This window comes from Malania oleifera, chromosome 13 (assembly GCF_029873635.1).
Source record: "Malania oleifera isolate guangnan ecotype guangnan chromosome 13, ASM2987363v1, whole genome shotgun sequence".
NCBI lineage: Eukaryota > Viridiplantae > Streptophyta > Magnoliopsida > Santalales > Ximeniaceae > Malania > Malania oleifera.
In genome coordinates, this window is record NC_080429.1 from 29,750,510 (window position 1) to 29,778,184 (window position 27,675).

General features: G+C 38.5%; 1 protein-coding gene across 7 annotated transcripts in view; it reads right to left on the reverse strand.

Moving 5' to 3' along the window:
• The window catches only part of LOC131146004 (protein MICRORCHIDIA 6-like), a 107,780-nt gene that overhangs the window by 23,251 nt on the left and 56,854 nt on the right, over window positions 1–27,675 (reverse strand). For all 7 annotated transcript variants that reach the window (XM_058095245.1, XM_058095242.1, XM_058095240.1 and 4 more), the window contains 2 exons: window positions 24,184–24,262; window positions 23,400–23,534 (listed from right to left, as the gene is read on the reverse strand). In XM_058095245.1, coding sequence (XP_057951228.1) covers window positions 23,400–23,534; window positions 24,184–24,262 — 214 coding nt within the window. The remainder of the gene's footprint in view (window positions 1–23,399; window positions 23,535–24,183; window positions 24,263–27,675) is intronic.

Below are 27,675 nucleotides of genomic sequence, written 5' to 3' on the forward strand. Positions count from 1 at the left end.
CTCTCTTTTTTTTTTTTTCTTTTTTTTTTTTCGAAATAAACATCCCAGAGAGATGCATTCATGACTTCCCTAGACTTAAGTGACTCCAGAAGATCAGCTTTTGGCTTGAGTTTTTTTGATCTATATTGCCCACTTGCTCTCTCAAACAACAAACCGTAGTTAGCAATTAGCATATTCCACCACTTCCAATGCTAGGATTCCTCCACCCATAAACCGTCTAACAAAACGTTCACCTTGAATCAGTAATAAATCAATTCCATCCTCTTCATCAATACAATAATAGATAAGCTACAATAATTGCTTTGCATCATCAACAGCAGGCAAAATAGCTTTTCATCGTGGGCATAGATAAGAAGAATGACCATGCTCCCCACAAGTAACAGCAAACAGAAAACTTGCTGCTCCCTGGATTTATGCTGCTGCCTGCACTCCTAGTACCAAAATGCACACTTCCCATCATGGCTTCTCCATGATGTCTTGTTCACATTTGTAGCTTATAGGCCTGTTCTTGTGGCTGTTTGAACATAGTTTCCTCTTTGAACAACAGTAGAGTTTCTTCTTCAACTGAAATAGTAGCACAAGATGTCAGGGGTCACCTAGGACCATAGCAAGCCACTCATTCTTCTGCTCTAAGTGCACAAAATTAGTAAGGTGATTAATCCCCATCTCATGTCATACAGAAAGCTTTAATCAGATAAATAATGGCCTGTAAGTTGTTCATCCATTTCAAAGGGTTCAACTACCATAGAAAATTTATAAAATTCACCACTCCTCCAGACCAATTCCCACTGCCAAAATGTATGAAGTTGCTCACATATGTTCATCAAATAATCAACTAGGAGAGACTGCTTCCTAGCTTTGACTTCATCAAGTCCCAGGGGCAAATCTTTGGTTTCCCTTGCCTAGAATGCTGCTCCTGCAGCTTCTCTACTACTGATGTGTCATCCCCACTGTTTTAGAAGACGTTCGCAAAGTGCGTCGTGAGCCAAGCTTGTTCGGGGCATTATGCTTGCCTATGACCGCTTGTCTCGTGCGTTTGGGATGGGTTTCTATCATGTAAATACTAGTGTAGGGTCATTTTTCAAAGAGAGTTTTTCCCTAGCTATGACTCCTCGGTCATATTGATGTTTCCTAGTGCCAAAGTGAGAATAGAACAGAAAGATCTTTAGGGTAGGGCGAGTGTTCATCAACTCGTAAAACTCACTAGCTATTGCAAACGTGTTTAGCCTACTTGCCTCCCTTGCTAGACACATATTGTTAATGGAGGTGCTGATAATGAATTACGTTGCTTCAATGTTTATTGCTTGCAAGCCATTGCTTTCATAAGTTGCTTATTGCTTCCACTTATATTTCCTTGAATGACAGTGAAAGTATTTTGTTGGTGAATTGTGGTAAACAATAGGCTCGCTAGTTAAACAAGAGTGCTTTAGCTAGCGCCGCACGGTCACAAAGCTGTGAAATATTCAGCCTGTGACACCTGGTATCAGAGCTCAATTATTTGATACGTGAATTTAGTTGTCTTCATTGTGGGATTGATAAAGCTTTGGTAAGTGACCATGCCGACCAATACCTATAGAATTGATGTGCTAGAAGCACAGGCTGAGACGGTAGCCAACAATGTGGCCATAGAGATGGCCAGACTAATGGAGCGTGTTGATGAATTGGAAGGATCATAAAGACATCAACAAAGTTCGTTGGTGGAAATGTCAGAGGACTTTCACCGCACTATAGAGACCTTGCAAGCTTAGATAACTGATCTAACTGCAAAGATGAATGTGATGGTTCTTGCTATGGGAAACTCTAACGGTTTAGCAAGACCAAGGTACTAGAACCTAGGACCTATGGGGATTCCAGTGATGCCAATGAGTTGAAGAACTTCTTGTTTGATATGGAGCACTACTTTCGTGCTTTGAGGACGGACTCAGAACAAGTGAAAGTAGATACTGCAACTATGTACTTAGTTGGTGACGCTAGCTAAATTGTGATGGCAAACCAAGTACGATGAAATTGAGAATAGATGTCATGTAGTTGATTGTCGAGCAGACTTGAAGAGACAACTCAAAGCCCAATTCTTTCCAGAGAATGTTGAGTAAAATGCTAGAAGAAATCTAAGAGACCTCAAGCATACTGGATCAATCAGGGAATATGCGAAACAATTTTCTACTTTGATTTTCGATATACGGGGCATGTCAGAAAAGGACAAGTTGTTCTATTTTCTTAAGGGGTTGAAACCATGGGCAAGGACTGAACTTTATAGGCAAAGAATTCCAAAACTTTTCTACTCCACAAGCTGCCATTGAACGCTTCACTGACTATGTTGGTGATAATTCCGCTTTGGCCAAAGAGAGTGGTGTGAGTGCAAACAGTGGAAAGTCTTTCAAAAAGGGCAAACCCAAAAGTGGGGGAGCCGATGGTAATGTGTCAAGTTCATAAGAAGCTTCATCGTCTTGAGGGTCTAATACACCCAATGGAAAGGGTAAATTTTCATGCTACTTATGTCAAGGTCCTCACAGAGTTGTTGAATGTTCTCACAAGTCATCAATCAATACTTTACAAGCTTCCATCGCGAAGGGGGCATTGGACAATGATGAGGAAATGGAGGATACCTCGAGGATGGCTGCAAAGTGGCTAGTGAACACATTGGAGAAGCAGGCGAAAGCACCGAAAGTTAGACAAGCGAACCAGTTGATGTTCGTGGACTTGAGGATCAATGGGAAGAGTACCCATGCTATAGTGGATATTGAACATAGTGTATAGTTTTTAGTCCCACATCGGAATGTTAGGATAGCCTCACTCTCTTGTATAGCTATATATACATCTCAAAGTTGTAAGCTAAGTACACCAAGTGATATTCACTTCTTCTTGTATAGTTCTATCTTTTACTTTTTTCTTGTTATCAGAGCAAGGTTGGGTTCTTTGTTTAAGGTCCGGGTTCTCAATTAAGCCTTATCCTCTGCACTAGCCACGTATGTGGAGCTTGCGCATCAAAAAGCTTTATTGGTAGTAGGTTGAATCGTATGCTCTGTACTTGCCACTTTTAGTGGATCTTGTACATCAGAAAACTCAATCTACTATTTTCCTAGTGCCTTCCGGCGACTTCGGCAACTTTTCCGGTGACTCCGGAGGCTTCTGACATCCTTTTTGCGGCGACTTCAACAACTTTTCCGGTGCCTTTCTCAGTGACTCCATCGGCTTCCGGCGCCCTTTTTCGGACGAATTTCTCAATGCCTTCCATCGACTTTCTTGGTGACTCCAACAGCTTTCGACGTCCTTTTTCTAGCAACTTTCGGCAACCTTTCCAGCGACTTCCCAGAATTTTTTTTTTTTTTTTTGCTACTTTTCAAAATTTTTATGATCTCTTTCGACAACTTGCTTTGCTTTGCTACATTGATACTTTTGCAGTCTATTCCTCTTCTTTACAATGGAAACCAAGGACGGTGATATGTCTACCAAGGGCAGTAAATCCACCTTTTCTTCTCTGGACCATCCACACCCTGACTTATTTCTAGCTCAAATTGCTCCTGTTTAGAAGGTCCCAGATTCTTCTGAATGGAGGCAACTTTTATGCCCAGTCATAGTCTCTTCGCTTACATCTCAGGAGTCGTGGCAAGGCTGAGTGGTTGTTAGGATTGGAGTTTCACCATGCTAATACAGATCCAGCTCACCGACAATGGTCCATTGACAATTGTGTCATCCTGGGTTGGATATTTGCTTCTATAGAAGACCACCTCTACAGGATGTTCATGTTTCATGATACTGTTCATAGCTTTGTTGGGAATTAGGAACAAATTTCCGAAGCCTGTGAGAAACAAAATATAGAAAGAATACACACCAAAGAAGAATCAATCACATGCACAAGACAGTATTTACATGGTTCGGCAATTTTGCCTACGTCCACAAAGTTGCAGGGATTTCATTTTTATCAAGAAGAAAAAATATAGAGAGTGCGGCGGTACAATGCTCTCTCTCTCACTCTCTCGCGAAGTGTAACCACTTACCCTAATCACCCAAAAACAATCATTTTATATGCTACACACAGGCTTTCGAATGAGCTACAAAACATGCCCAAATTTAAAGCAACTAGGCTCCACAAAAGCCCAACAAATCTCCCACTTGGAAACTAGTTCAATCACCAATATTGACTGCAATCCTACAAATGAACAATCCCTCATCCCTGCAACTCATCCTCCTGTCCTCAAGCTAGAAGACCAACTGAAGCTGCACACAGCTTCAGCTTCTCAATAGTAACACCCTTAGTCAACATGTCTATCGGGTTCTTAGATCCACAGATCTTCTCAAGTGTTACCAGCTTATCTTCAACAAGGAAATGGATAAAGTGGTATTTTGTCTGTATATGTTTCGACTTTGAATGAAAAGCCGAATTTTTGGCAAGAAGAATTGCACTCTGATTGTAGCTGTGTAGAATGCCCATCTTTTGCTTCTAACCCAATTCGTCTAAGAAACCATGTAGCCAAATCATCTCCTTTCCATCTTCAGTTGCTGCAACATACTCAGCTTCTGTAGTAGACAAAGTAACAATCTTTTGCAAATTTGAAGCCCAAGATATTGATATAGTTGTACCACCCAAAGTAAATACAAACCTAGTAGTACTCTTTCTACTATCATTATCACCAGCAAAATCAGCGTCTACATAACCCTGTAGTTTCAAACTTGCACTTGTGAAGCAAAGACATGTATTTGATGAACCCCTCAGACATTTCTAAATCCACTTAACTGCCTCCCAATGCTGCTTTCCTGGCCTGCTCATGAATCTGCTCATAACTCCTGCTGCATGTGCAATGTCTGGCCTTGTACACACCATAGCATACATCAAGCTGTCAATAGCTGAAGCATAGGGCACATTGCTCATATGGTCCCTTGCTTCTTCTGTCTTCGGTGACTGTTCCTTGCTTAGTTTGAAATGACTACCCAAGGGTGTGCTCACTGGTTTAGCTTCATTCATGTAGAAACTATTGAGAATTTTCTTCACATACTATGACTGTGAAAGCTTCAATATACCATTAGCCTTGTCTCTAATGATTCTCATTCCAAGGATTTGCTTTGCAGCTCCCAAATCTTTCATTGCATACTGTTTTGACAATTGCTTCTTCAAATTATTAATCTCCTCAATGCTAGACCCTGCAATGAGCATATCATCTACTTATAACAGTAAAATGATATAAGAATTGAACCCAATTTTATACATAAAACTATCAAATTTCTTATACCACTGTCTTGGAGCTTGTTTTAGACCATACAAGCTCTTTCTCAGTTTGTAGATTAAATTCTCTTGTCCTTGGACAATGAACCCTTCTGGTTGAATCATGTAGATGTCTTCATCCAAGTCACCATGAAGGAATGCTGTTTTCACATCTAACTGCTCAAGATGTAGATTTTCTGTAGCCACCATTCCCTGTACCAGTCTAATTGTCGACATCTTCACAACTGGAGAAAATATATCTGTGAAGTCAATGCCCTCCTTTTCCTGGAACCCTTTGACAACTAATCTGGTTTTGTAGCGCTTTCTACCATCATGTTCGTTCTTTATTCTGTATACCCACTTGTTGTGCAAAGCCTTCTTCCCTATTGGCAATTCAGTCAGTTCCCAGGTCCGATTCCCTAACAAGGAATCCATCTCATCCTTCATGGCTAACTCCCACTTGCTCGAACTTTTATCCTGCAAGGCTTCATTATAACACTCTAGCTCACCACCATCAGTTAGCAAGAGATAATTTAGAGCAGGTGAATAACGTTGTGGAGGTCTAATGGTCCTGGAAGATCTACAGACCGCAACTACAGGTGTATTCTGATTTGCCTGTGATTCTACATTCTCTTTATCATCTTCACCCCTTTCCTGGACAGTACTTTCAGTCAACTCATCTAAGTTAACAAACTCAGATTTCTTCTGATCTATCGCTGTGACATCTAACACTACAGTTGACCTATCCTTGTACATAACTTGTTCATTAAATATTACATTTCTACTTCTGATGTTTTCCTGTTTTGTTCATCCCAAAACCGATAGCCAAATTTCTCATCACCATAGCCAATGAAATAGCATATTTTGGACTTTGAATCAAGTTTACTACGAGCATCAGAATCAATATGAGCATAAGAAAGACAACCAAAAACTTTTAAGTGAGAAAACTTTACCTCTTTATTGCTCCAAACCTCTTCAAGAAGTCTGAACTCCATGGGAACTGAAAGTCCTCGATTTATCAGATAAGCTGCAGTACTAACAACATCAGCCCAGAAAGTTTTTGGTAGTCCAGCATGCAACCTCATACTCCTAGCACGCTCATTGAGAGTTCTGTTCATGCGCTCAGCCACACCATTCTGCTGTGGTGTCCCAGGAATGGTCTTTTCCATTCTGATTCCATGTGTAGCACAATACTCTCTAAACCCTCCATCTATGTACTCTCCTCCATTGTCTGACCTCAAACACTTTACTTTCAAACCTGTCTCTGTCTCAATCATAGCCTTCCGCTTCTTAAAAATTTCAAATACATCATATTTATTTTTCAGAAAATAAACTCATACCTTTCTGGTTAAGTCATCAATGAAAGTAACGTAGTACCTTGAACCTCCAAGGCATGCAACAGGAGAAGGCCCCCACAAATCTATGTGCACTAACTCCAATTTTTCAGCCTTTGTTGTTCTGCCACTTTTCAAGAAACTCACCCTTTTTTGCTTTCCTAAGATGCAGCTTTCACACAAGTCAAAATCAACGGACTTCAATTCCGGTAGTTTTCCTTTTGACAACAGCATCTTCATCCCTTTCTCACTCATGTGACCAAGTCTGCGGTGCCATAAGCTGGTATCAGTACTTGCTTCAGCAACTGCAATTGTGTCTCTTGGACTTGAGGTCATGTATAGAGTACCATATTTCTTTCCACGGGCCAATACTCTGGCTCCCTATGTAACCTTCCAAGTGCCACCAGCAAACAATATTGCATGCCCTTCATCATCAAGTTGTCCGATAGAAATCAAATTCCTTCTTAGGTCAAAAATATGTCATACCTTCTCCAGTAACCAAATAGACCCATTGGGCAACAACATCCAGACGTTTCCCATACCCACAACATCCAAGGTTGTACCATCAGCCAAATACACCTTACCAAAATCTCCTGCTACATAGTTCTGTATAATTTCATAGTGTGAAGTGGTATGAAACGAAGCTCCTGAGTCCAAAACCCAATCATCAAGTGGACTGTCTACTACAAGAAGTAGTGCATCCTGTACCTCTTTTGTTACAGCATTAGCAGAATCATCTTCATTCTTCTTCTTAAGGCTTTTGCATTATCTCCTAAAGTGACCCATTTCCCCGCAGTTCCAGCATTGTCCCTTTTGGCCAGATCTAGATTTACTTCTATTTCGATTATAGTTTCTGGATTTTGATCTACCCCAATCTGGATTTTGGTCATTACCTCCGCCTCTTGTCTCAAGGTTTAGGGCAAAACCAGATCTTGAGGTTTCACCCGCATCTCTTTAGCAAATCTCCTCAGCCAGAATTAAATCCCGTATATCATTATACTTCACTTTTTCCTTTCCAATAGAGTTGCTTACTGCCATCCTCATTGCCTCCCAACTGTTTGGCAACGAAGCCAAAACAATCAATGCACGAATCTCATCATCAAAATCAATTTCTACAGACGATAATTGATTTGTGATAGTATTAAACTCATTCAGATGTTGTGCTACTGATGCATTCTCTGCCATCTTCAAATTAAACAATTTCTTCATAAGATGTACCTTGTTATTTGCTGGCGATTTTTCATACATACCAGACAAAGCCTTCATCAGATCTGCTGTAGTCTTCTTCCTTCATAACGTTGTGTGCAACAGACCTAGATAGAGTTAATCTTATAACTCTCAGTACATGTCTGTCAAGGAGAGTCCATTCCTCGTCCTTCATAGTAGCAGGTTTTTCTCCCAAAAGCGGCAGATGTAACTTCTTCCCATAGAGATAATCCTCAATCTGCATCCTCCAAAATCCAAAGTTTGTGCCCTCAAACTTTTCTATTCCAGACGCCTTTCCTGCTTCCTCTGCCATTGCTCCCACTCGAACCTAACCCTAGGCTCTGATACCAGTTGTTGGGAATTAGGAACAAATTCTCGAAACCTATGAGAAATAAAATAAAGAAAGAATAAACGCCAAAGAAGAATCAATCACAAGCACAAGACAGCATTTATGTGGTTCGGCAATTTTGCCTACGTCCACAGAGTTGCAGTTCACTATTATCAAGAAGAAAAAATACAGAGAGTGCAGCGGTACAATGCTCTCTCTCTCTCTCTCTCTCTCTCTCTCTCTCGCGAAGTGTGACCACTTACCCTAATCACCCAAAAATAATCATTTTATATGCTGTGAACAGGGTTCCAAATGGACTACAAAACGGGCCCAAATTTAACGCAACTAAGCTCCACAAAAGCCCAACAAGCCTTTGGTCTGCCTTGACCAAAATGTTCGCACACATAAGGTTTGAGGCTCGAATTCTTTAGCTTTACCGAGAGCTCCACCAGGCGGCCCAGCCTTCTTTGGTTTTATCTATGACTAACTTCTTCGGCTATCTCCAGTCTCAGTGGGAAGAGCTCGCCCAGTATGAGCTTTTTTCTGACTTTCCTATTGAGGCAGCAGCTATTAAGGCAAAGCGCCAGGATCGTCAACATACCTATTAGTTCTTGATGGGTTTAAAACTAGAGTTTGAATCACTCTGGACTCAGATTTTTAACCCATCCTTGGTGCCCTCTTTGTACAAGGCATTTGCAATGATTGATAGTGATGATCGGCGACGACGTCTTCTCCCTAGATTTGCTTCTTCTAGGGTGCCCAAGCAGGTTGCCCTTGCAGCCCCTACTGGTGCTAGGTCTGTTGACAGCAAGACTCGATTCTGGCAGCACTGCCAACGGAATAATCACACCATTGAGCGCTGCTTCATTCTCCACCTTGAGCTGCAGGAGCGTTACTCCAAACAAACCTCTCATGGTTGTGACCGTGGCAAAGGTTGGGGACCTTCTAACATTGAAGTTGTTGCAGAATCTCTTTCTGCACCGACCACTGCTCCAAATTTCTCTTAGCTCCAGGCTTAGCTTACTCAGCTTCAGTCTTAGATTAGCTTCCTTGCCTTTGCTGCACCGAATGCATCCTCCTCTACGACCACCTTTGCTACAGATAACCCTACTGCCCTTTTAAGTAAGTCTGGCACGCCCAGTGGCACACCTGTTTGGATACCGGACTCAGGGGCGAACAACCATTTGACTGGTAAGGCATCTTTCATTACATCTCATGTCCCTTCGTTGGTTCGTACTGTCTACATTGCTGATGGTACCTCTTGTTCCATTCATACCCAAGGCACCGCCTGTTTATCCTCAACTCTATCCTTATTCCCTATTTATTATGTTCCACAATTTTCCTATAACTTTAAAGTGCACGCACGGTGGGCTGTAAATGGGATTTCACAATTAAGCACCTTGCAGATGGTACTATTGATAGGTATAAAGCCTACTTGGTGGCCAAGGGTTTTACACACATTTGCTCCTGTGGCGAAGCTTACTACTGTTCGCCTCTTGAACTCTTTGGCGGCTTCTTTCACTTGGCCTTTATATCAGCCTGATATCAAGAACGCATTCTTGAATGGTGATCTTATTGATACTATTTACATGGATCCCCCTCCAGGTTTTCTACTAAAGGGGAGTATTCTGAAAAGGTGTGTAAATTGCGCAAGTCCTTATATGGGCATAAGCAATCACCTCGTGCATGGTTCAAAAGATTCAGTGATGTGGTTCTCTCTATGGGATTTATTCAATGCCAGTCAGACCACACTTGCTTTATTAGGCATCTCTCCTATGGTCCTTGCACCATTTTCTCTGTCTATATGGATGATATTATTGTTACAGGTAATGACTTGTCTAGAATTGCTCAGATTAGAAAGGACTTGGGGGACACCTTTGACATCAAGGATCTGGGACCCCTCAAGTATTTCTTGGGCATTGAGACAGCACGCTCCCGCAAGGGCATTTCCCTCTCTCAGCGGAAATATGCCCTAGATCTCCTTATGGACACTGGTATGTTGGGATGTCAACCTGCTTCTACCCCCCTGGATCCTAATATTTCCCTTTCAACAGAGTCTAGTGATCTATTGACAGGCCCTTCGGTGTATCAGAGACTTTCTGGTCGCCTCATCTATTTGACCAACACTCGGCCTGATTTGGCCTATGCAGTGAGACTAGTAAGTCAATTCATGCATTCTCCTCGGACTTCACATCTTGATGTTGTCTATCACATCTTACGATATGTGAAGACCTCACTTGGACTGGGATTATTCTACTTATCTGGAATACAACCAAGTCTTTCCGTGTTTGCTGATGCTGACTATGCTGGGTACAAGACTGACAGGCGATCTACCTCAGGCATTTGTACTTTCAAGGGTGATCATCTTCTTTCTTGGAAGAGTAAGAAGCAAGGAGTGGTTTCACGTTCTTCTGTTAAGGCTGAGTATTGTGCTATGGCACAAGGTACCTGTGAGATCCTATGGCTATGCTCTCTCCTTTTTGAGATTGGCTTTCGTGTGATAGACTCTTCTTTGTTGTTTCTTCTAATTCAGTTCTACATGAGAGGACCAAGCATTTATGGTGGATAATCACTTCATTAGGGAAAAAGTTCATTTTGGGATTATCTCTCCCCACTTTATCTCCTCCAAAGGCCAAGTTGTTGATGTTTTCACCAAGTCTGTTGGCCCAGGCTTATTACAGACTACTCTCTCCAAGCTTCGACTTGTCAACATCTTCGTTTCAGCTTGAGGGAGAGTATTAAACATAGTGTATAGTTTTTAGTCCCACATCGGAATGTTAGGATAAACTCACTCTCTTGTATAGCTATATACGCATCTCAAAGTTATAAGCTAAGTACACCGATATTCACTTCCACTTGTATGGTTTTCTCTCTTTTACTTTCTTCTGTGAATATAGGGCTACACATAAGTTTGTTTTATAGGCAAAAGCAAGGAGACTCAACTTATCCTTGGAGAAGGATTCAGGATGCACAAAAATGGTGAATTCTATAGCCCAGCCTACTCTATGAGTAGCAAAGCAAGTCATTGTGAAGCTTGGGTTGTGGGCAGGACATACTAATTTCATAGTAGTGTTGTTAGATGACTTCCAAGTCATTTTGGGAATGGAATTCCTGGGGGAGAGACAGTGTTGATGCCTTTTGCTGGTTCCTTGTGTCTGATGGGAGATCGCCCTTGCATGGTGCAAGTCGTTGCAAAGAAAGGCGATGATGAGAAGTTCCTTTCAGCCATGCAACTCAAGAAGGGAATGAGAAGGGGTGAGTAGACATATCTATCCACCGTGGTGGTAGATGAAGAAGTACGCCAAGAGCTAGTGCCTACGACCATCCAAGCTGTGTTGGATGAGTACAAGGAGGTGATGTCGGATAAGCTGCCTCACAACTTGCCTCCATAACGGGGTGTGGAGCATGAGATCAAGTTGTTCCCAAGAGTGAAGCCACTTGCTAAGGGGCCATATCGGATGGTGCCTTCGGAGCTAGCAGAGAACAACTTGATGATTTTTTGGAAGCGGATATATTCGCCCTTCCAAAGCACCGTTCAGAGCACCAGTGTTGTTTCAAAGGAAACATGATGGAGCATGTGGATGTGTGTAGACTATCTCATGCTCAACAAAGTGACAATGTGCAACAAGTATCCTATTCCATTTATTGCCGATCTTTTTGATTAGTTGAGTCATGCCAAGTCCTTCACTAAACTCAACTTAAGGTTGGGCTACTATCAAGTGAGAGTTGCTGATGGGGATGAACCAAAGACAACATTTGTGACGCGGTATAGGGCATATAAGTTCTTGGTAATGCCATTTGAGTTAACTAATGTGATTGCCACATTCTATACCATGATGAACCAAGTATTTCGAGAGTAACTCGACAAGCTTGTCGTGGTGTACCTAGATGATATTGTTGTCCACAGTTCCACTGTGGAGGAACAAAAAGAGCATCGACGGAAGGTGCTTGACAAGCTAAAGGAGAACAATTTGCATGTGAAGAAAGAGAAGTACTCTTTTGCTCAGAGGAGCATCGAATTCCTTGTTCATATGATTGAGCAAGGTCATATTAGGATGGATATGGAGAAAGTGAGCGCTATTCAAGAATGGAAGATCCCAGTGACAGTAAAGGAGCTGCGTTCCTTTCTTAGTTTTTCCAACTATTACAGGAAGTTCATATAGGGGTACTCGAGGAGAACTGCTCCTTTGGTCGAACTACTAGAGAAGGGTCAAGGGTGGAATTGGACAGAGAAGTGTCAGGGAGCCTTTGATGACTTGAAGGATTGTCATGATGAGTGATCCGGTACTTCCGGACATCATGAAACCCTTCGAGGTACACACAGATGCATTAGACTACACCCTTGGTGTCTTGTTATAGGAGGGACATCTTGTTGCTTACGAGAGTCGTAAGCTTAGTGAAGCAAAATAGAAGTGCACAACTCAGGCGAAGGAGATGCTAGCGGGGATACACTGTCTCCGCATGTGGTGACATTACCTACTTACTTAGATCAAGGTTTGTGGTAAAGACGGATAACTCAGGTGTTAGCCTATTCTTTACACAGCCAAAGTTAACACCCAAGCAGGATTGATGGCAGGAATTGTTGGTAGAATTTGATTTCTCATTGGAGCACAGGGCGGGGCGAATGAACCAAGTTGCTGATGCACTGAGTAGAAAAGCCGAGCTAGTGGCCTTACGGATGGTAACACACTTAAATTTTGAGATTTTGATAAATTTCAAACGAATTTCAAATGATTCGTTGAGATTTTGATGGAAATTATGCAAGACACAAATTGAATACCATTTTGATTTCGAGGGTCACAAAAACCAAGAAATTTCAATCGAAATTTCAACAATTTCATGGAAATTTAAGACCATGACAGTAAACATCCACAAAAATGTTCATTCTTTTATTTAGAGTTATATACCACTCATCAACCTTAGCATTCTCATTTCGGCAATTTTTGCTCTCTAATATGTTGTTGTCCAACATTCAAATCCATATTGCATAACTAGTTAATTGCCATCTTATTCACCACATTCTTCACTAATGTATTTTATTTAAATATTTTGTCTATAAATCTCGTGCAAGATTTTCATTAACAATTTTTGAAGTATCATTAAAAATTACATGTCTTGTGAATAATCTCTATCATTTAAAAAAAAATGAAATCAAAATTTATGCAATTCTAAAGCCTCAAAATTTTGTCAAAATTGAGATTATAACATTGGCTAAAACCCAACTAAGAAATCAAAAACCAAACATATATATAAAGCTCATCCCAAAACAGAGATTTAAGATCATAGAAAGAGGGTTTCTAAACCAAAAAAACTCACCATGACCCCTAGAATCACCATAAGAGGGAATAGACTCCCAATCCTCAAAAAAAAACTCTTAAAGATTCCTAAACAATCTCCTATTTATATCTTAATTTCATGCAACAAAACAACATGAGATGTATGATGAAAGTGACAACACTACAAAGTTTGCTAGTGATGATGGTTTGTTAATGGAAGAAATTTGGGAGCAGCATAGCATAGGTATATTGATTTACTTTGGGATCCATCATATCACCTCAATCTAGGTTTGGAGGGAATTCTTGTTCTAAGGAAGATGGTATGGGAGAAGAGCACCAGAGCATGGGACTTTTGCCTATTCTTATGGAGGAAACTAATCAAATTGCAAAAGATAAAGCAGACCAGCATCTTTTCGGTAACATGAGGTTATGGAAGTCTTGTCCTGGAGCAACTGAAGTTCACCTGGACGGTGGAACTAGAAAAGCAAAGAAACGCCAACAAGAGTTATCACCAATTAATAAGAGTAGTCTAAAGACTCTAAACCATACCTATACCACTATGAATCCTCATCAAATAACATTCCGTGATCACAAACAAACTCATTATCAACATCATTCCCATTTCCCCTATATCATGATCCAAATCACCATTAATGTGCATATCCTCATTTTGCTTAATAAAACTCAAAGCCATCAAACACAAACCTCCACTAATCTTGCTCTCTCAACTCACCCTCACAATATTAACATGTCAAATGTAAGCTGATTTCCATGGCCATAAGGATCAATTTTGCCTTGTTCTACCCAAATATTGCATTGGAAGTACCACCATGACATGAGGCAACAATACAAAATTCAGTCACATCATACTCATATTAATGAATGAAAACACTCAAACCCATTTAGTAGCACAAGATTAGCAAAGCCCCACTTCCCAAAAGCAAGGGGTACGCTTGCTTCTAACAAATGTTGAGAGTCAGTCTCACCCCACAACACAATACTCAAGCAAGAATACATCTCATTAGACGTCCACATGTTGAAGCAATCAACAGAGTGGCACCCTACACCACACAAGAAAGGCATACAAAGATCTAGTAAGTCTCATAATTGCCCAATCAATACACTATTGCACCATCTAAAGGTAAATATGAGGGATATAGTGAATATATATCTTAACCTCTTACTCAAGACTAAATGTGAGTCAATATTCCTTTGTACTATTTAAGAGGTTCCAATCCCTCATGGAAGTTTCGAGCACCCCTCATGGATGCCAAGATCCCACCTTTAAGCTCTTCCTTAGGGTGCTTTCTTATTGATCAACGTGGCACTAAGGATAGTAGGAAGTTGATAAAGTGTTCCCTTATATAAAGCTTTCTATAACATCCTAACTTTGGTAAAAGGAAACACCACACAAGTCATACTCCCCTTATTTAAAAGAACGCCTTTCAAATATATGCATGAAAAAGCTACTAGGCCACAATAGCACTCAAAGTTCATCATAGATACCTCCATGACTGAATCCATGGTTCATCTGTAATTCATCAACGGCACATCCATTTGAGCATCAATGCCCCTCCAAGTCTTCCAATATGTGCCTCTTGTGTGAGTTAGGAACAAAGGAACATGAGACTAATTCATACATGGACTGTAATTTTGTAACTAACGAAACGCTAGACATCTCATACTGCCTTTTGAACTCGGTCATCCAATTCAAAGTCAACACAACTCCAATTTTTTTGACACTACTAGAATCATCGTAGGGGCTGAAGTCTATCGGCCTTGCGCACGGACATCAGTTTCATTACACAACCTAACTTCCCTTCCTAATTCAAAAATGAACTATTTAATCTTTGTTAATCTAGTCTTGCTTTAACCCCAATCGACCCATATTATAAGAAGTCTTATTAGGCTAGGCTTGACTAAAAGTTTAGATGACCTAAAAAGAAAAAGAGGCTTGCACCCTGAGGGCCATTGTCCTAAAAATGTGTATACTTGCATACATATATATATATTTGGAGTTGCATGGGTCTGTAATCACGACTAGAACCAAATTTTCTTAAATTTACCACCACTTTCCTCTCTAACTATTCTTTATTGGAGAAACTCCATGGTTATCAAAACTACAAGTTCTTTGTAAGGATGGCCATGGAAGATCTTTTTATGAATTGGCAGTCACTGAAAAAATAAATGCCTATTCCTCTTAAAGGCATCTTCATGCCCATCATTTAAAGATTTCTAAACTAACAAACCCATGGTCTTTACATTTTCATGAAATTGTCAAAATTTCTATTGGATTTCCATAAACCATCCCAAATTTATCAAAATTAAGAAAATTCAACAAAATTTCAGCAGTTGAACAAAATTTTCTCAAAATTAAAATTTTAGATTCAAAACCCAAATTGAAATTTCTGTCCTAATTTATCTTCTTCTTTTTTTTCTATTGAAACTAAATATTATTACATGAAGGACATTAGTTATACGTTTCAAACTTTTGAAATTATATGAAAAACTAAATTTAGATATTAGCTACAATATTTCATTTGACATTTATGTCAAAATTACCTGTATTTGTAGATTAAAAAATACTTAACTGATATATGAATTTAATTTATATTACTTGAATATGTTTAATATAACAATTTAGTATGATTATTACGTTATGGTCATTCCACTTTAAATCCCACATTTCTGTCCTTGATGTATTTCATTTATAAAATTTTTGTTATAAATCTTGCATTATTCTGTATAATAGTTTCTAAAGTTTCATAGAAAAGAATTCCATGCCTGTCTACTAAGTCCATTTTTCTTGAAATCAATATTCAAATTGACATCAAAAATCGAAATTTCCATTGAAAATCTTGATATTTGGCAGTTCTTTGCATAGTTGTTAGAATCTTACGATTCATGATTCGATTCATATGACTTGTATCAATCTAGACCAAATCGATTCAAATCTTACTAGAGAATCTAAAACCAACTAAATCATTGCCAAATTTATCGATTCACCTCACAAATATGATGAATCAATCTGAATCTATTGATACACACGATTCTAGGCCTATTATATCCTGATAGTTACAACTAGTTCAAAACCCCATTTCTTTTTCTTATTGCTTTTATTTTTAAATGATTACCATCCGTTCCATAACCACGTCTTTTTTGCGCTAAAAAAAGAGAAAATAGAACTTTGGTCTTTTATTGCCTTGACAAAAGCATTCTTCACTGTTGGAGGAGTGTAGTTTTCTGCCATTGAGAAGACAAGGCAAAACATTGTACTAAGGTACTATTCATGTTTTTTTGTGCTGTTAAAATAGAAATTTTGGTTTTTTTATGTAGTCTATTCAATTATTATCATTTTTTACGTTAATTATTTTTTATTTTTAAATTGAGAAACAATATGCATGAAATAATTTTTTAAATTGTTGATACACCCAAGGTTCAGTTTTTATTATTTTTTCTTGACATATTTCCATTAAATAGCACAAGTTCATTATTTTTATTGATATTTCTTGACTCATTCCCTTACTTTCATTTGCTTAGGAAAAGCATACACATGAAATATGATTTTTATATTGACAAATTTAAATGTTTTTATACTATTTTACTCGTTGTTTGTATATCAATATATGCATATCATTTAGAATTGATTTTGGAAATTTGTGCTGAATTAATTCAATTGGATTCGATTCTCAATTCTCGATTCCCAAAATTGGAATTTTGATTCATGATTCAAATCTTCATTTGACAACTATGGTCCTTAGCCTCGAAAATTATAGCCAAAACCAAAATTTATGACTTATTGAGCCACCTAACAAGACATCAAGAAGGGCTCCTATGCAATCTCTATGCCAGTCTTGCATCTCTAGGGTTTGAGTTGCTACATCATCCTCCACATCTCTAACATCTCTTGGGGTTGGTACAACCAAGGAAATCTCACTCTATTTCCTAACATAGTGATTTTTAGGCTTGTCTTCAACTCTAAAGTAGCAACACAAAATCCTAACTAGGGTTTGTTGTAAAAGAGAGTAAGAGACTCAAAAGATGTTGAAATGTGGAAAAGAAAACAAAATATTTCATTAACTTATGAAAAAGATTACATTCCCTTTAAATAGATGATAATTCTCACCTAATTACTAAGGATATTTACAATCTACTGAAAATAGAATATCCTATTTAAAATGGAAAGTAGTAAAATAGGAAAAACTATCTACAAAATCGGGTAACATGCTACCCAAATCCCCTAAGATCATGGAACCAAAAATAGCTAACAAATCATATCAACTGATTTGTTAGCTGTAAATCTCCTAAAGATCAACCTCTAATAAAGGATGACAGATATCTAATAATTCTACACTCCCCCTCAAGTTAGGCTGTAAATATTGATTAGGCCCAACTTGGAACTTAGATCATCAAAATTCTTTCTTGGCAGAACCTTGGTAAGGATATCGGCTGTTTGGAGACATGTAGGCACATACAACATCATGACTATTCCTTCCTCTATTTTTTCTTTTATGAAATATCAATCAATCTCCATGTGTTTTGTTCTATCATGATGCACTGGGTTCTTTGCAATGTTAATGGCTAACTGATTGTCACATAACATCTTCATGGGTTCTTCACCTGAAATCTTTAATTCCTTTAGAAGCCTTTCTTAGCCATATTCCTTCAAATGTATTGAATTCAGCTTCTGCACTGCTTTTTGACACAACTGATTGCTTCTTACTTTGCCATGTAACTAGGTTTCCCCACACATATGTGCAATATCCAAAAGTTGACCTTCGATCATGTATTGATCCTACCCAATCTGCATCACCGAATACTTCAATATCTCTTCTTTAATTCTTCTCAAAAAATAATCCTTTACCTGGAGTTAGCTTTAGATATTGTAGGTTCTTCATTGGGATTGTTCATGAATTGACTCACCTTACTGACAGAGAAGCCAATATCAAGTCAGGTGTGAGACAAATATATAAGTCTTCCAACTAGCCTTTCATATCTACCTTTATCCACTAGTGCACTGTCTCCCTTGGCTCCTAGTTTGGTTGTTGAATCCATAGGATTATCTGCTGGCTTGCATCTAAGCATCCTAGTCTCTTCCAAAAGATCTAGAACATATTTCCTTTGGGAGACAAAGATTCCCTTCCTTGACAGTGCCACTTCCATGCCTAGGAAGTATTTGAGATTCCCAACGTCCTTGATTTCGAATTCTTCAGCTAGAAGTCTTTTGAGACTACTCATTTCCTCCTCATAATCTTCCGTTTGAATGATGTCATCCGCATATACAATGAGGATAGAAATTAACAAATAGTGTATGATCTGATTGACATTGAGAATAGTCATACCTCTTGTGACTACCTTTGTGAACCTCTCAAACCAGGCTCTTGAGGATTGCTTGAGCCCATATAAAGATCTTCTGAGTTTGCAGACTTTGTTGTGTAGCTTGTGTCTTGAATCCAGAAGGAATTCTATATAGACTTCTTTAGCTAGGTCTCCAATAAGGAAGGCAATCTTGACATCTAGTTGGTGAAGAGGCTAGTCTAAATTTGCTACCAAAGATAAGAGGACCCACACTGTATTTAACTTGGCTACAAGGGCAAATGTCTCTTCGTAGTCAATTCCATATGATTAAGTGAATCCCTTTGCTACCAGCCGAGCTTTGAATCGGTTAACACTTCCATCTTCATTGTATTTCACAATGAATATCCATTTGCAACCTATTGGACGTTTTCCAATTGGTAATTCTGTGATCTCCCATGTTCCATTCTATTCTAGTGCACTGATTTCTTCCCAGATAGCAGACTTCCATTTAGGTGTACCAAGAGCCTCTTGTATGTTATTAGGAACCTGGATTTTATTGAGGTTGGCAACAAAAGATCTAAAATTCAATGACAGCACCTTATATGACACAAAAGTGTATAATGGTTGTCTTGTGCATGATCTCACACCTTTTCTCACAGCAATAGGACAATCACTATCATCATTAGTTAACTCATTACGGGAAGTCTCGAGATTAGAGTCACCTAGTGGATTTTCACTTGATCTACGGCTCAGATCATGCTCTTGGATTTGCTCAAAGGATGCTTGTTGTTCTATCTCCTTTTGGTTCCTTCTCCTCCATGAATAGGTAATCAACTCATCATTTTTTTTGGTTGAATAGTGTCTCGATGTTGATGTTTAACAGGAGATTCTAAGAAGGGACGTGAAGGAGAAATGGAGTCACTAATTGGAATAGATTCAGAAATTTGTGATAGGTGAGAAGGGCCAGAATCAAAAGAAGGGTGAGATAACTCTTCAATATCCCAAAGCTGGAATTTCTGTGTAATCTCCCCTTGAATTTCAAATTTGGGGTAATATGGTCGTTGCTCAAAAAAGGTGACATCCATGGAGTGAAAATATCTTTTAATAACAGGTGAATAGCATTTCTAACCCTTTTGGTTTGGAGAGTACCCGAGAAAAATGCACTTAAGGGCTCTAGGATCAAGTTTACCTCGGTGTTGACTATGAACCTGGACAAAAGCTGAGCACTTGAATACTTTGAAGGGAATAGTGGAGATGAGTCGAGTATTGGGAAAGGACTGAAGTAGAGTTTGACAAAGGGTTTGGAATATAAGAATGCGAGAGGGCATCATGTTTATGAGGTAGGCTGCAGTGAGAATGGCTTCACCCCAAAAGTGTTTTAGTACATGTGTAGAGAACATGAGGGAGCAGGCAACATCTAGTAGGTGCCTGGTTTTTCTTTAGGCAATTCCATTTTGCTGAGGAGTGTTGACACAGGAACTTTGGTGTATTATACCTTGACTCAAGAGATAATCAACAATAATGGATTTGAAATATTCTTTGGCATTATTAGTTTTCACAATCTATATTTTTGCTTGGAATTGTGTTTGGATCATGGTGTTAAAATTTTTGAAAATTTGACCTGCCTCTGACTTTTCTTTCATGAGGAATATCCAGGCAATTCTAGTGTGATCACCTATAAAAGATATAAACCAGTGAGATCCAATAATATTCTTGATCTTAGATGGCACCCACACATCACTATGAATCATTGAAAAGGGTTGGGATGCTTTGTAGGGCCGATTAGGATAAGAATGGCGAACATGTTTTGAAAATTAACACATCTCACACTAAAAATCATTTGGATTTTTATTATTGAATAATGAAGGAAAAAGTTTCTCGAGATACAAGAAATTTGGATGTCCTAACCTATAGCGCCACAACATAATTGCACTATCATTATTAAAACAAATGACAGAAAAATAACTTTGACTTCTAGACACTAAACAATCGGATTTGTGAGTTGTTCCTTGAGGAGGATCATTAACCTTGAGAAGATAGAGCCCATAACACATCTTAGCACTGCCAATCGTCTTCCACAAATCCAAGACCTAAAATTCACATATATTTGGGAAAAATTTAGTAATACAATAGAGATCTCGAGTGGGTTTACTAATAGATAGTAAATTGCAATCCAAATCAGGCACTAATAGTACTGAGTTGAGTGTTAGGTTCTCTGAAATTTTAACACAACTTGTATCAGCCACCTTTGAGAGTAAACCATCTGCTATCCTGACTGTTAAATTTTCATAACAGGGACTATAAGTAGTAAAAAATTTTCTATTTCCGGTCATATGGTCCAATGCTCCTGAGTCTATAATCTATGGACCTAGCTTCTCTTTTTTTAACATTAAGAGTAATTAAAAAATTACCTTTGTGGGCTACTGAAGATTGGCTGAACATTTTCTACAATAATTCTAATTGCTCCTTGCTGAAGAGACTGGGCTTGGGTGGTGTTGGTTTTTCATCTACCAAGATGAAATTTCCTCGTCCTTCTCTATCGTTGGCACAGCGGGAAGGTTTCCAATATGCAGGTTTACCATGGATTTTCCTTGGTGTGACCAAGATGTCGACAATGGTCACACCACGGCCTCCCTTTCTTTGGTCTACTATCACTACTGTTATATGGATTTCCTCGAACCGCAAGGGCTAAACTCTCTAGGTTTGTTGCAAAATCTTGAGGGCCCATCATTATCTTCTTTCGACTCTCCTCTCGGCGAACTTCTGAAAACGCATTTCGGATGTTTGGCAATGGTTTGGATCCTAGGATTCTTCCTCGTACTTCATCATGATTTTTATTTAATCCAATCAAAAGTTTGCATATTCTTCTCTTTTCAACAATTTTTTTATACCAGATTTCATCTTCAAGACAACTCCAACAGTGCTCCTCGAATAAGTCCAGCTGTTGCCAGTAGCGGTGTGTTGAAGTATTGGGTCACTGTCAAATCTTCTTGGCATAAGTCATGGAGAACACTTTCCACCTTGAATAATTCAGATGTATTCTCATTTTTAGAATACGTTTCCTCAATAGCTTCCCAAATCTCCTTCGTTGTTTCGTAGAGAAGAAAATTTTCTCCAATGTCATTTTTCATGGAATTAATGAGGCTTCTATCTAAACTGTTGCTATTGCCTGAGACCATGGCTGCTTGATTGGTGGTGACATTTGAGACTAAAGAGGTGGAGTCACGTCTCCTGGTGGCCATACCGTATTTAGTCATACGAAAAGATTAGGGTTCAGAGGATGCTCTGATACCATGTTGAAATGTGGAAAAGAAAACTGAATAATCCACTAACTTGTGAAAAAGATTACATTCCCTTTAAGTAGATGATAATTCTCATCTAATTACTAGGGATATTTACAACCTACTGAAGATAGAATATCCTATTTAAAATGGAAAGCAGTAAAATAGGAAAGTCTATCTACAAAATCGGGTAACATGCTACCTAAATCCCCTAGGGTCGTGGAACCAAAAAAAACTAACAAATCAACTGATTTGTTAGCTGTAAATCTCCTAAAGATCAGCCTCTAATAAAGGCTGATAGATATCTAATAATCCTACAAATGCCGGTAGAGGTCAACGGCAAGTAAAGACAAATCCTAACCCTTAATTTCCAAAAAAAATAAAAATAAAGAGAAGAACTGAAAAGACAAAAAAAAAAAAACAAAAAAAGGATAAGTACAGAAACCCCTTTTGTGGCTGAATCAAAAACAAACAGGTAACCCATGGTTCCATTAATGGCACTAAACCCCCTTGTTCTTTCCAAAACTATGCAACATCTTAACCCCATTAATCATTGTTAACAAGAGGTGCTGGAAAGGCAAAAATATATACAAAACTAACTAATTAAAATATAAATTGACTGGGTTAATACCAACACAAACTTAAGGGCTAGTAATCCATGAAAACTTGGCCTAGGAAAATTTATTTTTTATTTTATTCAACCAATAAATTTTATTTAAAGGTCTCTCACAAAATATTTTTCCTTCAAAATTAAAATTGATATGAGTGTAATCTTTGAGACTCGATTTATTGTGTATTTGGAGGGGGTCGCATAGTGATGTTATCAAAAGTGGATGCAAGAGTGCCTTTGCCAAAGGCCTTTTGGTTGGTAAGCCTTCCTCATAGGGGATCACTGCTTTTCATGTCTATGGTGTGGATAATCTTGAAGACACCAGCTTGGGCATGGTACTGGACTAGCCGTCACTTATGAGCTCACAGGCAGCTATGCAAAGCATTAGTTTATTAAACCTTGAACATTGAGTGAAAATTGATTAAATCACTTAATATCTAAGCCTGGAACTTTTTATTAATAGAGATTACCGCCTATGATTTTACACAGTTTTGAAAACCACAAGTCACAAGGAGACTTGGTGCTGTAATGAACCAGAAGCCAAAAGGGACCTTCTTGTTTTTGAATCAAATTATAGGGGTTTTTCATAATTTTCTCAAAACAAAAGAACTCTGAAATTAAAAATGGTTCTCTGACATGATCGTTGCATGATAGTGTTGCACCTATGGTGCTGCTACAGTGTCAAACACGAAATTAAAGGAGAAAATTCAAACTTCCGCTCCTACATGAATCACCCAAGCTGAACTCATCATTATTCTATTAAAGATATGAAAGATAGATCTGGGGAGAAAATTAATTAAAGTTTAACCAGCACATATAGGCTAAAAACAATTCAACATGAAAACAAACAAAGAAAGAAAGTTTACTTGCTTCAAAAGCTCTGCTTCAGTAGAATAGGGAGACCATTGCAACAGCAAGGATAAATTGAAGTTAAAATGTTCTCTGCCAAACAGATGTGAGGATTCCAAAATGCCAGTTGACATATTAAACTCATAATCCACCTGTAATTAATAAGATTTGGGTATGAGCAAACATAACTATTTTACAGCCAACAAATAGAAAAAACACTATATATTTGACATTTGCAGAAATATGCCTAATATCTGCTATCACAACAAGTTATGAAGTTATGAACTAGGCTAAATGTAACTGTTGAAAGTTGAAACCAATCCCCCACTCCATAATATAAAGGGCGTCCCAAGCCACCAAGTTCCCCACTTTGCAAGGGTAGGGGAAGGATCATCACAGTGTATGCAATCTTACCCCTACTTTTTATGTAGAGAGGCTGTTTCCTCGGACTCGAACCTGTGATCAAACGGTCACAAGGTAGCAACCTTACTGCTGAAGATATGGATTATAAAAAATACTATGCATGTTGCAGTAAAAGATTCAGTTACTTATATGTCTAATATTCAAGCTTCAAGATGGACATGGCATGTTCATAGTGTACCCATACATATTCCATTAGCTCATGGAAACTACCATAGACAATTAAAAGACATTTACCATATTTCAGCTCTAATGTTTTCTATCTGATCCAGTAATTGACATAGGCTCAGCTGTTCAACTGGGTTGGTGAAGTTACATAAACAAGAACCAGCATAATATATGAACCAAATAATGTACAAGGCAGATAAACATAAAACTCACCATAGGCACTACTATTCTGTCATGACCTGTTTGTGTCAAAAAATTGTAAGAGAGAAGACCAATGCTTTGATTCAATGTCCTGGCCATGAAATAAAACTAATAAGAAAACTAGAAATTTCAATTAATAGCATATTTTCAAAAAAAAAAGAATTGAATATTTAAATACACAGGAAACAACCAATGTCTTATGTCTGTTATCCATGGATGTGCTGCAATACTATGCCAGTGATATCTATGTTACATTTTAGAAAGCTGTTAAAAATACTAGAAATAAAATAACAAAATCAAACAGAAAAATTTAAAAATATTAAAGGCAGCATATTTTGCATTATAATGATGCACAATTCAAGAACATAAACCATGACAATCATTTATGCTCCACAGCTATATCTCTTCCTAATTGGGGCATTCTCCAAGTGCTACACACCTACACCAAACTTACAAAGAATGTGTTCATTTCTTACTTATAGAGTTATAATGCTACTTATATTAGTATTAATCTAATATTAGTTAGTAATATAAAAGGAGAAAAAAAAACAAAATCAATTCTTACGAAACGTTTTCTCATACCCATTATGCTATTCAAGACATGTTTCAAACCCAAACATGAAGGTGACAATCCAAACCAAAGAAACAGCCTCTCCAAATATCAAGCCAAGGCTGGGAATTGTGACACACTTTGTTTGAACCCAGCCCCAGCACCATGGAACCTATCAGGCTTCCAATGCATTGGCCCCAGCACAATTGCTGCCTTGCACTGCCAAAAATGACAGGCCTCCCTTGCGCTGCCAGACCAGTGATTACAAGAATAATTGCAAAAGCAGTGACAGACCAGAGGAAGTGAAATTTTCCTTCTTCAGTTCAAGCCTTCTCCCATTGTCTTCCAACTCCCCCCACCCGCCCCCTCTAAAACAAACAAAAAACAAACCATCATTTAATCTGAAAAAATAATTTTTCTTGGCAAGCCCTCGCCCACCATCAACCATGTGCAACAGAGGCACTCAGCTCTCTATCTAACAGGAAAAAAAATTTGAGAGATGTCGATTGTGTTCTTCCACTTTTCCTTGCATTAGTAATTACATTTGTACTTGGACAAAGTTTAATGTTTCTTATTTTTGGTTGTATAATTGTATTTTGATTGGAAGATTTTCATAGTTGATGATACTTCATTCATCTATATGTTCCTCAGGTTGTTTTCTTGTAGTTGGACCAATGTTTTTAAAGTTGATTATTCTCTTATACGAAAGTAGCTAATAAATACATTCTAGCTTGAGGATGAAATTTATTTGTATAATGTGCATGAATGATGCTTATATTTCTTTTTTTCTTTTTCTAATTAAAAGAAAAACTATATTAGATAGAAAGAAGAGCAGAAAGAAGGTGCGGGGACAAGAAGTCCACCAAATAAAAACAAGAAACCCCCCCCCCCCCCCCCCAAAAAAGGGGGGGGGGGGGGGGGATGCCAAAAAAAAAAAAACACTAGTCAAACCCCTTAACAAATAACACTACAAAATGTTAACCAAGGAAACCCCTTTACAACCCCTTTCCATCATAATTTACCAAGCTCTTCAATTTCGCTAATTCCATTTGTCCCCTCAACTTTCAACTTTTGCCACCATCCATACGCACTTCATTTCCTTCAAAATCAGTCAACTTTAAGCCCATTTTATCCAAAAATCTCATGCTTCGAAGTCCTTCTTAGAAACCTCCTCCATAGGTGTAGGCAAAATTCCATCCCTTCGGTGTAAATTGTTAACCAAATCATCATAACCAAACATAGAAACTCCCTAGTCCTTCCAACCAGGGTGGATGGACATGATAAATCCCCAACCTCTTCACAAGAATCTGAAACATACCCATATTGTTCTCAAATCTCATCCAACAACAGCCCCCAACCACAATCAAACTCACTAATATCATCATTTTCTGAATCTGACAAGTCTCCCTGTTACTTTCCCTCTTTTTCTTTACTTACCCCATAAATACATCCAGCCTCCTCCTTAGCATGCAAATCTTCCACTATACCATGCTCTCCTTTAGAATCTTTCTTTAATAAAATTGCACCGACTCACCAGATTTTTCTCTCTTAAGTTCAAAGACCTTCCTCATTTCAGCACCCATACAAGCTGCCCTCCGATGAGAATAAACCTTGTTTCCCTCAAATTTGTTATAATTAAGATGAAAACTGTCAGACCTCCTCCCCCCAAAACAACTTCTAATTTTTTACTCTTTTCTATATCACTTTCTAATCCCTCTTCATGCTTTTTTATCACTGCAATATTGTTTCAAATCTTCTCTGCTGCTAATCTGAGTTTGTTCCAAAACTTTGCTCAATTTGACTCATATCTTGGGAATCTGTAGACTGGGGAATGTATAGTACCATCAAAAGGTACAGTGTCCTTCCCGATTCTCAGCTTCTGGGATCTAAGAACAGAATTATGGGCCTGCCCATTTTGGTTTCCAGCAAGGCAGTACCTGGAACACTATTTATCCAAAACATAAGCTTGACTACCACTTTGGTCCATCTTCAAAAAGCCCAAAGAGTCAGAATCTCCCTTTGAGCCAATTTCAGACTCCTAAAATTGAGCCTGATCAAATAATTGGCCCAGTTTATTAAAAAAAAAAAAAAAAGATTACCTTCTTTTCCTATTATTTGGGCCAGGTTCAAAGCCAGAAAATACTGCTCGATCCATTCCTCTTTGCAATTGCTGCTCCTGCGAAACCCTAGCTTCCTTGCCAACCCTCGCTGTTTGCGCTGCCAGGAATGAACAATGAAAATTTCCTTTCTTTCCATCCCAACCCCAACTCCATAAAGTACCCCACCTTTGTCCACCTAATCGACATCCATAACTGCGTGATGCCCTTACAAAAACTCTGATACCCCCATTCCATCTGGATGAACACTGACAACCCATCAGCAAACCAAGATACTGCCTCTTTAGAAAACCTAATCCATCTGTTACGCACCATGTCGTTCTCAACCACGAGCAGACAAGAGAACTCCCCAATCTTATCCAAGCACAGATCGAAGGATTTCCCTTCAATCTAGATCAATCGATTTAGCATGACCTACTGCATAAGACACAATACCACTGTATGCTCGGGGCTACATATCAAACACTATGAGAGAGAGAGAGAGAGAGAGAGAGAGAGAGAATGTAACATACATAATTACCATGTTTTTATAATCAGCCTATATCAACAATTTTAATCTAAAAGGAAAAAATAAAACTAAAACATATATTTTACATAAATGACTTGAATAGGAGGCCCCCAAAGATGTTAAAAAGGTAAAGGATGGAATTTTGCCTATGCCCCATTCAAAAAGAAATTCCTAAGAAGGGTGTTGAAATTCAAAGGTTGTTGGATGACTTGGGCCTCATGTTGTCTCATCAAGTAATGAAGTCAAGCTTGAAGGTGGCAAATCCAAGGTGAAAAAGGATTAGAGGGAATTAGCTAACTTGAAGTATTCAAAGAACTATGGTGGGAAGG